The 12,749-nt window shown below is 40.1% G+C and overlaps 2 protein-coding genes across 2 annotated transcripts; both read right to left on the reverse strand.

The window, feature by feature from the left end:
- Positions 1 to 575: 575 nt before the first annotated feature.
- On the reverse strand, positions 576 to 3,752 carry tnfsf13b (TNF superfamily member 13b). The gene is made up of 6 exons (XM_085433740.1): positions 3,070 to 3,752; positions 2,828 to 2,933; positions 2,229 to 2,285; positions 1,834 to 1,958; positions 1,405 to 1,555; positions 576 to 1,197 (listed from the first exon to the last, which is right to left on the reverse strand). The coding sequence occupies exons 1-6, from the start codon at positions 3,301 to 3,303 to the stop codon at positions 1,085 to 1,087; spliced, it is 786 nt and encodes a 261-aa protein (XP_085289866.1). The 5' UTR covers positions 3,304 to 3,752; the 3' UTR covers positions 576 to 1,084.
- Positions 3,753 to 3,985: 233 nt separating this feature from the next.
- abhd13 (abhydrolase domain containing 13) lies at positions 3,986 to 7,831 on the reverse strand. The gene has a single exon (XM_085433739.1). The coding sequence runs from the start codon at positions 7,829 to 7,831 to the stop codon at positions 6,776 to 6,778; it is 1,056 nt and encodes a 351-aa protein (XP_085289865.1). The 3' UTR covers positions 3,986 to 6,775.
- Between the last annotated feature and the right edge of the window lie 4,918 nt (positions 7,832 to 12,749).

The following is a 12,749-nucleotide window of genomic DNA, read 5'->3' on the forward strand; positions in this document are numbered from 1 at the left end:
ACCTTTTTTGTGACTAATTGTTTATTTTTTACCTTTGATATGACAATTATAATACAAAACCACTGACAGTCAGTAAAGATTAAAACTAAACAATCCCTCTGATCCTATACAGTGTGTAAAGTACTGATAATACTGCATGATTTATGGCATAAAAAATTCACATAATGTACTGTAATTAAAACTGCGAATGCATTAATATTGTCCAGAATATATAAGAACACACTCTCGGGTATAACGTTCACTCCATCTCTAGCTTATACAAAATCTAGACTGAAGAATACACTGAAAAAGTGTCACTATTTTCTCCTGGGCTTTCATGCATTCGTGCATGGCAAATTCATTGATCACTTCCTTTGAAAATGAAGACATCATCTGCCTAGAGTTTTGCCTCAGGCTAAAAATAGGGTATTGCTGCTCCTGATCAACCTTATTTCTCTCTTTGCTTTTGTTCTGACACACACACACACACACACACACACACACACACACACACACACACACACACACACACACACACATACACAACTCTTTCCTTCTTGTGGTTATTGATGGAACATCAGCCTCCACTCAGAATGTCTTGTGAAAGAATTGTCACTTTATTGCATCTGAATATTCATATCAAGTGAGTCATGCTGGCTTATGTCTTTATATCTGGACTAATAAAGCATATAAGAAGAACCATCTGAGTTATGCAGTAATGTGGCTGCTGCTAAATGAAAGATTATGTGATTAATATTTGGTCCTTGCCACGTGTGCGACTATCTGAAGAAAGCTTACTTGATTCTAACAGTTTCTTACAATGTATATATGTATGGCACAAATGAATATAATGCATGAACATAATAAAAAGGACAGACCTTAACCCTTAACCCTCTGTCTCTCTTGTGTCTGCTCAGGCTTAACAAGCTAGAAGTTGCACAGTACATCATTCAGCCAGTGGTGAAATGGCTGCTTCCTGTGTTTTTGTCACAACACCAAGTCAGTCAAGGTCACCAAGAAATGTAGCATGTTGCTGCCATTCCCCCATCTCTGGCACTTCATGGCTTTAACGTCTCCCCTTGGGTCCGATGTGAGGTGGCACAGTTTAAGCCAGTTTGAGAGCACCCAGAAAGGTGGAATCTCCACTCAGGGACACGTCTGCTGTGGCCCGGGGGATCAGAAGCTCCAAGTAGTCCCCAGCCTCCAGTTTCACAATACCTGAGGGATGTAAATGTCTGCATCAGACCTTGAATTGGTATTTTCCATTATTACGCACTCCTTAAACTGAAGCACCAACATGCATACACAAACACACAAACAAATGCTTGACAGCTTGACAAAAGAGGAAGTGGGTTGATTAACCTCCACAAGAACTGTTGTTTAAAGGAAGAACATATCTGGGCAAATACAATAGCACAGATTCACCTCCTGTGTAGCAGGTGTTGAACGATTGGACAGGGTTCATGTTTTGGATGCAGCGGAACAGGGACACATACTGAGGCTCGTTTCCAACAACATTTGCCTTCCACCGGAACACCACGTGACCCATTGCAAAGGTGTTGTCCCTGTAGAAGACCTGTGCACATCAGAACCACCAGGTTAAAACCACGGGGTGTGGTGGGGGCATTGGTGCTACAGCACCGCCTAATTTATTATGCACGCATAATTTATATATTCTCTTCTTTATCTGACCTTTGTTCAAGGTCTCTCAACCAGCTGCATGTTTAGATTGAGCACACCCTTTTTTCTGCACCGTTTGTAAGGGGGGAAAATAATATCTGATGATTTGGAAACGGACTGGCAGCACCCCCCTGTGGCAAAATCATGGAATGACAATTTCAAAAAAGGACATACCTGACTGTACACATAATAGAAGCCCTCCTCTCGGACTAAAATGCGGTCACCTTCGGCCTCCAGGGCAGTGCCTCTCTTTAACCCAGGCTGCCAAGGGATGCCTGTGTACGTATCTCTTAAAATTTCTAAACCAAAACATAACATCATTATGGAAAATGCCCCACAGCACATAAAGATACATCTTTTGTAACAGTCACCATATTTGTGAGTCACTTAGTTACTGTAGACCTCATACAGCTTAAGTCTAAATTCTGACTTTGTAACAATGGCTCTGATTAGTTTGCAAAGACCAAAAGATCTCAATATGAAACAAGAGGTAAATACAAACCAGAGGTAAGTTAAATAAACAGACAAATCAAAACAAAATGTCACAGTTATGGTCTAACATCTTGTACCTTTCACGTAGTTTTTTCTGCTGTCGTTTGCCAGCATCTGCAGGAAAGACTGAGAAACTGCGAGCAAACACAAGAGGAAACTATTTTTAAAAGTTGTTTCTTTTCTGTCTCAACAAAGCTTGTTCCTTAACCGTTACTCTTGTTCGTTCTTATCCATCATTTTTTTCTCTCCCATTTTTGGGCAAAAGTGCATCATCGGTGCCCAACAGCTCAATAAATTTGGCCTTATACTATGCACATTAATCAACTAACAGCAATATCTGACCACATGAGATTTTTTGGGATTGTTAAGAAAACGTGGTCATTGGTATGTTAAAGTAAACAGTGTGTCTGGGGAACTTAGTGTGGCGGGATTTAACACCCTCCACCCCCCTGCCCACCAAAAAAAAAGAAAGAAAGAAACCTCTATGCACAATTAAACACGGGTTAACAATGGTACAGAAAATTATACACTACGCATAGTACCAGTAATAAAAGTGTGTGTTATTTTTCTTTTTTCTAATCAGGCAACAGAGTTGAAAAAACAAAACGTACATTTTTGCAAATATCTCATGCGTGAACAATAACTGTAAGTCTCAAGTGCACCCTCTATGTCTTACTTAACACTTCTGCTCCAGACACCGTTCTCCTTCGTCGTCTTTGGATGAAGGCAGGTGGACACTCGGGCTGACGAGCAACATCTTTGATGTTGTTTGGAATCTCCACCTGCACAGACATGATATAGCTCTTAGAAAAACAGTAACTGCAATTAAAATACAATATTTTGCACATCTTCGTAACCTTGTGCAGGTGGGGTGCTTGCTGTCGTTCCCATGTGGGGGGTGGACTAGTGTTCTCTCACCTGCAATCTGTCTGCGCTGGGTTGTCCCTCTTCTCTCCCACAAGAGACATCTGATTGAAGTTGCTCTATTTCAGCTCTGAGGGCTACCAGCTGGTACAGAGACAAAGCTGAAAGAAAAGATGAGCTGAGAGCGGCCAGCATCAACAGGAAAACTGGCCAGGACAGCATTCTTTCACTATCCCCTTGTCCAGAGCCAGGCTTAAGACCTGCCAAAACTGCCATTGCAGGACCCATACAATCTCCAGAGCGAGCTCACACTTGCCACATGACCAGTTTCACGCCTGAACTATCCTCTCCCTCTCTTCTTACTGTATTTGGAATGGCGGATGTTTGCTTTTGTTATCAAATGTTCTCTAGTATCTCCAGTAGTACCGTAACTCCCGTCTGCAAGCAAGATTGATTTCCTTAACTCTCACTTTTGTCCTTAAGAAGCCAGATCCAGTGCAGTCTGAGGGACTACGCAGGATAAATACTTTACAAAAAAAATGGTAAAGAGCTTCCCCTCTATTGTTCCGCTAAGCTAACCACACTCAGCTTCCTGCCTGACCAGAAGCCTTGACAAATCTCTCTCTCACTCCTCGGTTTTCACATCACAAAACACACGTCTTCTTCCACACAATAAAAATTGACACGCGAGTGGGCACAAGAGTGGAACCTGGCAGCAAAATGGAAAACAGCCAAGGTGCGAAACAGGTAAAGTGATTTAAGACTGAGAAGTGAAAATAATACCGTATAATGCCACCGTTATTTCAGAATTAGATGCACACTAAAATAAGGAAGTGAATAAATTCATCTGTGAACAGCAACACAAGATGGCAAAACATACAAAACTGTTATTCTCAGAAGTGTGAAGTTACTTGTTTTAGCACCCTGAATAACAAAGCACACACACACGCAGACACACACAAACTCCAACTCAAACCACAAAAAAGATTTTAATGTATCAATTTATTGCATGTTACAGTACAGAAAATAGAAAGTGAAAATGTGTGCTTACAAAAGAAGTTGTCGACATTGTTTAAAAATCGTAAAGAAACAACTGGAAAATGGAAAAAATTGCTCAAACTGACCGTCCTGTACTCAGAAGTCAAAAGATGACTCATTCAGATGTTTGTCTGTAGTAATAAATCATCAGTTTTTCTTCAGAGCATACAGAAGCGGAGCGGTTGTGGCAGATATACACAAAGTATGTCGAGACTGTGCATGTTCATTTCCACACAAATTTGCCAAGACTCGATGTTATTACATGCCAGCTTTAAAATGCAACGTACCAATTCTGAGTTATGGCAACATTTTCGCCAGCATTTCTTCCGAATAGATTCACATAAAGAAAAAAAAAAAAAAGTCCCACAGTGCACTGTCGCATCTGATCGGCCAATGATTTTCTATAAAAACTTAAAAGACATTCAATTTTATTTGTTTTCATCCACAGGGTGTTAGACTGTAAAAGCACATTTGGCTAGGATGAAGACTCAATATCCCATTTATTATTAAATTTGCTTCCTACCAGGCTACAAAATGGTAAATCAAGTGAATGACAACAAGTTCCGCAATCTTCTCTCGAATGATGGGATGGTGCAATTCTAAGTCACAGCAGAAGTGTAAAACAAAGCTAGTGGAGCCAAAAGAGTGTATACTCACATGGTTGTATGCACAATGTGCATTAACTCAGCATATGGATTTGATATAATACAAAAATGTCCCAAAATGTTCAGTGCCGCCAGTAAAATAAGTCAAAGAAAAAGGAAGAAAAGACCAGCAATATACGATTTCTATAAAGCATGTTCACTTAAGACCACCATTTACATTCATAGTAGGATTTCGATCATTTGTCAAGTTACAGTGATGCACAAATTTGGTCTTCTGGCATTGTCAGATTTTGTTTAGCATACGTCTCAAACAGTATTAAATATGGCTAAGGAGATCTGTTGAGCTTGTTCAAATGGCTTTGATACCACTGCACTGCCGCGTGCTGCATTTAGAAAGCAAGAGCTGATAATAGCGTTTTAATTGTCGAGCTCCGCTCCATCCCATGGAAGACATGCAGGAAAGGTTAATTAGCTCATTAAAAGCCCTCCAAGTGAGTAAAGCCGTTTTGCAAATAAGCATGGGGTGACAGAATCTTCCAATTAACAATTACAATGCTGATGATAAAAGCTAAGAAAAAAGCTTACACCTCATTCCTAAATACACCTCTTCTTTAAAAAACAGTTTCTGTGTTTTGGTTTGTTTTTTGCTCCCTAAAATGATTTCAATTCAGTATTCAAATGGCCAAATGCTGTACAGTAAATTTTTAGGAACTATCTTTCTTGGTAATCATTCGTCATGTCTGTAATGCCTCCCAGAAATCTCACATGGTGTAACTAAAGGGTGAGAGGTATAGGGCAAGTTCACATTCCTCAGTCTTTGTTAAAAAATAATTCTTAGAATTTCATTAATCTTCAAAAGTTAATTTCTGCCCTCAAAATCCCCCTATTAAAATTTGCTGGACTGCAGTTTCTTGTTGATTTGCAGTATTAACTTTGGGAAATTACACACTAAATTTCTCTTGCTTAGACTACTGAGGACTCATAATATCTGCAAATCTTCTGAATACTTTTTTGCACAAAATGAGAACTATGTAATTTTTCCCTATTGTGTTCCAGCGGTCAGCAGGGGCAAGACCATTACACCAACCGATGACTCCTTCGGTGCACAGATATATAACACACTAATGTAACTTGCTGTAAAAGGTTCTTACCATAAACTATAGAAGCCAATGTTGCATAATAACCCCTAAAGTCCAATTAAAAAACAAAGACCTTTTCTTGTGTGCGCATTGCATTTTAACCAGGGAGAACAGCGTGTAGATTATCTTAATCACAATGAAACAGAAGCAGCTAGACAGGAAATAAGAGGTCCATAAGTTATTTTTGACAGGCAGAAGTATCAAACATGTCATTTCATCTTCCTGACCACTTCATCTCAGCAAACACTTGTGGCTGAATATAATTATTCAACAGGAAGCTTTCTGCTACTTTTAAAAGTAAAGTTCAAAGGGTGTATGTGTATAGACAGTAATCACAACAATATCCTTCTATGCCAATCTGTTGCACATACATCAGATTAACGCTTAAAGAGGGAGAGGAAAAAAGTACACTGCTCAAAGTATTGCTCAGAAGATGTTAGCTCATATAATTAAACACTTGGGTAAGTTTAAAAAGAAAAGTGCAATTTAGAAAATTAAATATATTTACACTGAAGGCCTAGACTGCATTATCAGGCCTAGCTCAGTTTATCAGATGAACTGAAATTTTAACTGCAGTAACAATCAGTTTTCACTGAAACACCATAGGCCCCTATATGGACGCAGTAACAAGAGAAGCTGTTTCACTGACTTTAATTCATTCGAGCAGACTTACTAGAGCAAAGTCTTCTGTGTTGTGACATGTATGATCTGGCTTCATTCGTTAAAAAATGTCAAAAATACATGCATACATATCTGCAAACAAACTCAGGAGGACATTCTTACCCTCTCTTAGAACCTTGAAACAGTGAAAATATTTTGACATGTTAAATTTACAGAAAGGTAAAAAGAGTGAAATAAAATAAAACCCCACACAAAAGGATTAAAAAAATGTACATTCTTCCAAATAATCAGTGAAGCTTTCCCAATCAGTCCACTCAAGCCCATGAACAGTCAGTCCCTGACTTTTTTTTTTCTTTTTTAGATAATGGTGACGCTAGCTGAAGGCTGAGCGCTCTCCTCGTGGGCATGGCTCTTCAGCAGGTCTTTAATGAACTGCTCCAAAGCAGCAAAATAGCCCTGACACTGCCACGTGTCGTTGTGCGTGCCCTCTGGAAAGATAGCCAGGCGCTTAGTCCGTGCAGGAGACAGCTCGTACAGTTGTTTCATCATAACTGGTGGGATGAGCTGATCAGACAGACCAGACACAAACAGCGAAGGCATGCGGCACAGCGCCACCTGTCTATAGGACAGGAACTTATTCCTATAGCACCACAAGGGGAGCAGGCGCATGGGCAAGAAGGAGAAGAGCGTTGCTGCCATATGGGGGATGCTGAGGAAGGTGTTTTCAACAATAATGGCTGCTACTCTATGAGGGTTGACTGATGCCAATCGAACAGCCACGGCACCTCCTAGTGAGCGACCAAAGAGTACCACCTTTGTTTTGTCTAGATCAGGGCGGGTCATGACATAGTCCAACGTGGCCTCGGCATCAAGGTAGAGCCCATCCTCGCTGGGCTCACCCTCACTTTTTCCATAACCACGGTAGTCCACCAGCACCACGTTAGCTTTCAGATTGACCAACATTAACAGGGCGTTTGGCACCCTGTGACCAATATTACCTGCATTACCATGGAAATAAAGGATCGTAGGGGGAGCAGAAGAAGTGGGGCAGCTTTGATTTCCAGCAGTGACTCCAGGAGATGTGTCCCCTCCTGTGTAACGAAGCAGGATGAGGTTGAGCTTGACACCGTCCTTAGTACGAATATACACATTCTCATGTGGGATTCCTGTTGGCATGGGAACATAAAGGCGAGAGGAGGAAGGCTGGTCAGGAAAATAGAGAAGAACATCCTGAAATTTGTAGAGGATGCCTGCCACAGATGCTAAGATGAGAGCGAGGAGAAAAAATCCTCCATATAGATGGAAGGTGAGGATAAGGGCCAAAAGGGAGACACGACAGGCACCCCAGGACCAGGACACCAGAGTGAGGGTGCAACGCTCCATTGCCCCCCACAACCTCCACGGCTTCTCCATGGCTACACAAGAGCTGAATCACAGGCCACACACTCTGCAACAAACCAATAAAAACCAAACAAAAACATTAATGAAACAACCAAAAAACACAGGGAACCAAAGATGATTTGGCAGGTAATTGCATCAAATACAGAAGTTCTTGCATCAAATACAGAAGTTCTTGTATCAGTATATAATCATGCACAATATCCATAACAGTTATCAGCCTACTTCATAAAAAAATACTGATGCAAAACTGAACATACTGCTCATGTACCAATACTGGGAAGTAATGAAGACTATGTTATCCCACCTAATAAAAGAATTAAACACCAGTTAGTGTTCATTAAATTATTGCAGGCATTCATGAAGCTTTGTTCAAAAACCTATTCTGTACAAAAAAAATTTTGAAATCAGACAATCAATTAAATTAAGCATTAAAAGAAGGGTTACAAATAAAAAAGGACACGTGTCCCTACAACAGCAACCATATATTCCGATATTTTAATCAACATTGTGTGTCTCATGCACAAGGCTAAAATATGTATGAACTACAGTCTTGAGCTTTAGAAATAATGAAGCACAAAACATGATGAAAATACATTTTATCACAATTTTATTTCACTATCATAAGTCAAAGCTCGTGCCATTTGGTTAGTTGACATGGAAGGACCCCTATGTATTCTGTCTAAAAACATTCATATACTTAAACCAGGACTGTATCGTTTTTATAATAACAGTAATAGTAAAACATCACTGGATAATGTGTTTGACTGCAGTGGGTCTGTTTTCCGCCTCCTGCTATATCAGCAACCTATAGGAGGAATCGGGTGTGCTCAGCCAACCGAAAGGTGATGGGAACCAAACCCTGGTGAATATACTGGCTTATCAGGTGGCGGTAAGATGTGTGCACTGCTGAGGTTAGTACGGGAAATTAAGGTAATGTATGCTGAAAAGATGAAGATGGAAATCTTACGAAGGGAAAAAAATATCTCGACCCCACCCACAAGGAAAAGCGTTGACAGCTGCTGTCAGCCTGGTGAAAAGCTCATACGACTGGTGTTAGCAGGGCTTTGGCAGTTGGTATCTAATTTAACTGATCGTCGATCGTTAAGAGCAGCCAGTCATCACTCAGTATTTTTTTGGCCTGTCAAAAGAAGCTGTCAAATCAGTCACGACTGACACACCATGCTTTGAATTTGCTGGCTATACAAACGAGTTTAACCCCATTAAATGACCACTCACTGCAGCCGAGTTAGATGAGTAACTGAAATGCTAACTACTAAGCTGTCCTTACCTTGCTAGTGCTGTTAGCAGTCTTATATGTAGCTTTTTAAGTTAGCCACCTAGCTAACTCGTCAATGTTAGCTACGGAGCCATCTACTTACCCTTCTCTCATTTTCAGCGTCTCAGCTCCACGAAATTTTAGTAAAACACTAACGCACAGGCAACACAGCCACTGTCATTCAACTCTGTATCTACTAACAAGATTATAGTTACAGCAGCAAGGTGAGTGACAGGCTGTCAGCGACAACACCGGTGACACTAGCTGCACAGCTGGTTAGCATTACTGGTGTAACCTTTTTCAGTTCCGTGTAGAGCTTAGAATAAGAAAATGGGTTCCTGTAAAGCTGCAGTCCTCACACATCAAAATAAACTGCGTTTCAGCGTGACAAAGCACTAAAGTATTTCAAGTGCTAATTTAAGCATCGATCAGGTGATACTTAAAGCGTGTAATGTATGGCACGCCGCCGTAGTAAGGACGTGCAGAATATTAAATACGATGTATTGGCCGAGCTCACGCCTCTGCGTGTGCTATTTAATTTTCACCCACCAGGTGTTGCTATTAGATAGAATACAGCATCCCAGGGCCTAAAAGCAAACTTCAATGACCGATGCAGCGTTGTTACTTGTTTACTTTATTTACATTTTTAATTTTAGTTTTTATTATTATTATTATTATTATTATTATTATTATTATTATTATTATTACTACTACTACTAATAGTAATAAAAACGAAGTCAGAAGTGACAGAGAATAAAGTCATGTATGAGAATAGTGAAATAGTTGTAAGGTATGTGGTAGGAGTTAGAGTTGAGTTCAGGGTGAGGGGTGGGACAACAGAGCCTGTTCTTGTTTGCCATGGTATTTACAGGTCGACAGATGAGGACAGGCAGGAGTCTCTGTGGACTATGATGTTTGCTGATGACACTGTGATCAGTAATGAGAGTAGGAAACGTCTGGAAGATTACTTGGAGAAGTGGAGGTATCCTTTGAAGAGAAGATTAATGAAAGTCAGTAGAATCAAGTCAGAATACTTGTGTGTGAATAAGAGGAGATCGCGTAATAGTGATGTTGCAGGGACTAGTGAGGGTGAACAATTTCAGATGCCTGGGTTCAACCATCCAAAGCAACATACAGTGCACAAGAGCAGTGAAGAAGAGAATCTAGGCAGGGTAGAGCTGACCGAGACCATTGCTTGGGGTGATTTGTGTCAGAAGAATAACAGCAAGAGTCAGAGGGAAGGTTTACAAGATGGTAGTGAGGCCTGCTATGATATATAATTTGAAGAAAGGAGACGGAGATGCTAAGGTTTTCCTTGTTAGCAGTTAGGGATAGATGAGATGGAGGCAGATGATCCACTGTGATGACCACTAAAGGGAGCAGACAGAAAGAAAAGAAGAAGAAAGAAAAACGATTACTATTGACTGACTCGTTAGATTGAAATAAAATAACCTCATATTCACAAAATGGCAGAGTATTGTGACTTGCTTTTCATTAATGACACAAAACTATTGCAGGAAATTATAATTTCTATGCATATTTTAGACCGTGATATAGGCTATCCACTAACAAGTTACATTCTTTTAAAACATGATCTCAAAGTTACAGATTGTTTTAATCTATTCAGTTCCCAAGAATGAGTCTCTTATAACTTGAAAATGTATGAGAGCCTACTGCTGTGATCTCAACAGCAGACTATAAAGAACAGTTTTTATGTGTTGGTGGAGTCAAAACTGACACATCTCAAAGCTTCGAAAAATGGGTCACTTGTAGGTGTGAGAAACATAACACTGCTGTGGCTGCTGAAGGGACTGTCCTTGAAAAAAAATCCCTCAAAGAAAGAACAGCTCAACCTTGCTGCCTTAAGCTGCTTTTTTAGTTAAAGCCAACAAAACAACAAAAGTTCAAATAACTGAGAATTTGACTTGGACCTTGGTGATGTTGCATGTCATACGTGCTTGTGACTTTCAAATTTCATGGTGATCTATAAAACTAATTAAAAATACAAACACAGTGGAAGTTGTGCTGCAAAGGGGTTTCTAATTTTAATAGTATATGTTAATATTTCCATTCTGAGTTGCCCATTGGTATTGATTCGTTGGTGATACTCAGTGTGACCTTGGAGGAGACAGATTATGTGCAGACCAGCACAGCTGTAGGCTGTTCACCTCTCTCCTTGGGGTTTGCTGATTTGATTCCGTGTTGTTCGAGTCAGCAGCGGCTTCATAAGCTATGTAAATCTTCTCATAAAAGAATACACCAAAAATACAGCCAGCACATGAAAGCTCATTGTCGATTACAGTGTATTAATTATTGCTGGAGTAAGAGGTGCTGACACAAGTATTTGCTGAAACTTTAAAGTCGCACTGTGGAGGCTGTTGAGGAGAAAATGGTTGTGAAGTAGTGTCCACATGCTGTGTAACTGCCCATGACCTGTTCTGCAAGTCAGCAGTTTCTTTGAATTTATGGATGGATTAGTTGGTTTGTTGCTGTAGTGTTATTTATGTCATAACAATGAGCAACATATAAAAATTAAAAACATTTGTGTTTAGTATTTTTTTATTTCATTTTTTCCTTAGTAAAATGCTGTGCTCATTTTTAAATAAGGATTTACAAAGGAAAGTGCTCTTTGAACTGAATCGTCCAGACTTACAAATGAGAAACTGTTTTTTTCCCCAGCTTGAACAGATTGACTTTAAGATTATGACCATGTTCAAACTCCATTCATTATTCAGACTGAATAATAAAAAGGGAAATCTACTACACCAGAATCTAACTAGTGTAGTAGCCATGTCATTGGCATTGACCCTACCTGCTAGAGGTGCTTATTGTATCTATGCAGCAGAATGCATAGTGGATGAGTGCACACACATACACAAATGCACGCACACACGCACGTACACACCTACACCTTGTCTCTTTAGGTGATGGTGAGTGCTGCTTTCAGCCTGTAAGAGACTGACAGCTGGCAGCTTCACTCCCTCTTACCTATGACTCAATTACCTTTGACATGTCAGTCAAAACATCTACTACACAAACACTCGCTCACTCTCTCTTACTTTGCAGCTCTCGTATCCCATGACTCAATTACTTGAAATATAGCACTCTAAACAGCTGGAGGGCCCAAGCTCAATAACTCGCAGTCAGAGCTGTAAGAAGGACGAAGCAAAACTGTGGCGACCCAGCTGGGAATATCATATCATCAAGCCAAGGGGACATGCTTATCATTCACCTTACACCATGCACCATGTGGCCTTCTAGAGCCAGAACCATAGAATAAATTTCTACAAGGGGCCCGTGGTTCCCATTGATAAAATAAAAAACAATAACACAACTTCCACAGCAGATGTCAAGCCATTTAAGCGCAGGGATATTTAGTCAGTCAGCAACTTTTTTTTCCACCGGACACTAGGTTTTTAACTTTTTTCATATAAGAGTTGCCATCATTGTCTTTGTGCCATGCTGCGTTTGGACATAGTTTGGCTTGTTCCATACTAACATGCAACACCTCTTTGGTTTGTTGATTTCTCAGCATGCCATGCATAGAATGACAGATGGTTGTGTCCATGACTACAATGTAAAAGTGTCACCTTGGAGACAGAGTATTCCTTTGAGTCAGAGAGGACAGCTACATAATACCAAGTCTTTATTTTA

Source organism: Copadichromis virginalis, linkage group LG16, assembly GCF_057382275.1.
Source record: "Copadichromis virginalis isolate Kocher_CV1m ecotype Utaka linkage group LG16, C_Virginalis_male_GT1.1, whole genome shotgun sequence".
In the NCBI taxonomy this organism is placed as follows: domain Eukaryota; kingdom Metazoa; phylum Chordata; class Actinopteri; order Cichliformes; family Cichlidae; genus Copadichromis; species Copadichromis virginalis.